The 1,617-nt window shown below is 39.5% G+C and overlaps 1 protein-coding gene across 1 annotated transcript in view; it reads left to right on the forward strand.

Moving 5' to 3' along the window:
* LOC110315014 (vomeronasal type-2 receptor 116-like) overlaps window positions 1–786 on the forward strand; it is a gene marked incomplete at its 3' end in the record, with an annotated part of 12,829 nt that extends 12,043 nt beyond the window's left edge. The window contains exon 3 of the mRNA XM_021189188.1: window positions 1–786. This exon is cut by the window's left edge and continues 6 nt beyond it. Coding sequence (XP_021044847.1) covers window positions 1–786 — 786 coding nt within the window.
* Between the last annotated feature and the right edge of the window lie 831 nt (window positions 787–1,617).

A 1,617-nucleotide genomic window follows, 5' to 3' on the forward strand; every position in this document is an offset into this window, starting at 1 on the left:
CCTAACCTTAATAATCATGAGCAGTTTCCTGATCTCTATCAAATAGCCTCCAAGGACATGTCTCTGTCCCATGGCATTGTCTCATTGTTGAATTATTTCCACTGGAACTGGGTGGGATTGATCATGGCAGAAGGACAAAAAGCTGTTCAGATACTCTCAGACTTGAGGACCCAGATGGATAGAAATAGAATATGTGTAGATTTTGTGGAAATGATCCCAGTTAGTGAAGTATCTTATTTACCAAACAGGCAATTGAAACCTTCACAGATTCTGAAATCATCAGCAAATGTGATCATCACCTATGGTGACAGTGATTTTCTGAGAGGCTTCCTGTTTTATTTAAGGAAAACTTTAGTTACAACGAAAGTGTGGATCTTGAACTCAGAATGGGATAGTGTCATCCAGTCAAAGCATTTCATTTTAAATCCATTACATGGGACTCTCATCTTCACACATCACCACAAAGAAACCTCTGGCTTCAGACATTTTATCCAAACAGTGCATCCATCAAAATACCCAGAAGATTTTTACCTTACAAAGTTGTGGTTCTACTTTTTTAACTGCTCATTTGCTGACGATGACTGCAGTATGCTGGAGAACTGTCTGCCTAATGCTTCCTTGCCTGAATCACCAGGGAGCCAACTTGACATGGTCATGACTGAGTTTGCTTATAATATATACAATGCTGTGTATGCTGTGGCCCACAGCCTTCATGAGATGCTTCTTCATCAAGTAGAAGTAAGACCAATAAGAAAGACAGAAGAGCTGATGTTTTCAGCCTGGCAGGTAATGTGTCTCTCATTAGATTGCTCAGAACATCAACAATGTGATTTTCTACATGCATGCTTATTTAGGTCACACTACTTATTTTGGATCTCTAAGGGTACAAAATAAACTACTTGTAACTGATAAGGGATAAGTAAGTCAAAACCAATGCAGAAATGTTAGAGAACAAAGTGTCCATGGAGGGAAGACAGTGCTTTCTAAACCCACATCAGTGTTTTGTGTTGCCAGATCATTGACTTCTATATGAAAGATATAGAATCTATCTTCCTTGTGAGCCCTATGGCAGGCAGTGTGAGACTATGGAAGTAAACAGTTAGGCCAGAGATGATTGAGGAAAGTAGATTGTCCGCACATAGAATCAAACAACATGGAGAAAGGAGTTACAGAGACAAGCTGGAGAAAGGAACAAACTGAGAGTAATATAGGTATATTACAGGTATAATATAGTATTATAAGTACAATGGAATAGGAGTGTGTGGAGTCCCAGCTATGGAGAAGAAGATTCAGAAGTAAGGGAAGTGACTGACCTGACTGAAGATAAAAACACTTAGGCACAAGACTATCAAAACATGCAGCAAAGCCTGTGGAGGTCAACTGGGCAACAGAGGTGACTGATGACACATATATGTATAATTCCACAACTTGCAGTAAAGACTACAGAAGAAGTCAGGGGATGGAGTTGCCCCCAGCAAAGTCAGTTAACTTGATTTCAACAGAAGCAAGGACTTTCCAGAAGTGTACTGAACCTTGGACATTGACTATTATTGCAAACAGAATCTGACTCTCAGGAGAAAAAATAGGAATAAAACATCCTGAATACTAGTCAGACAG

Source organism: Mus pahari, unplaced genomic scaffold (assembly GCF_900095145.1).
Source record: "Mus pahari unplaced genomic scaffold, PAHARI_EIJ_v1.1 scaffold_11238_1, whole genome shotgun sequence".
NCBI lineage: Eukaryota > Metazoa > Chordata > Mammalia > Rodentia > Muridae > Mus > Mus pahari.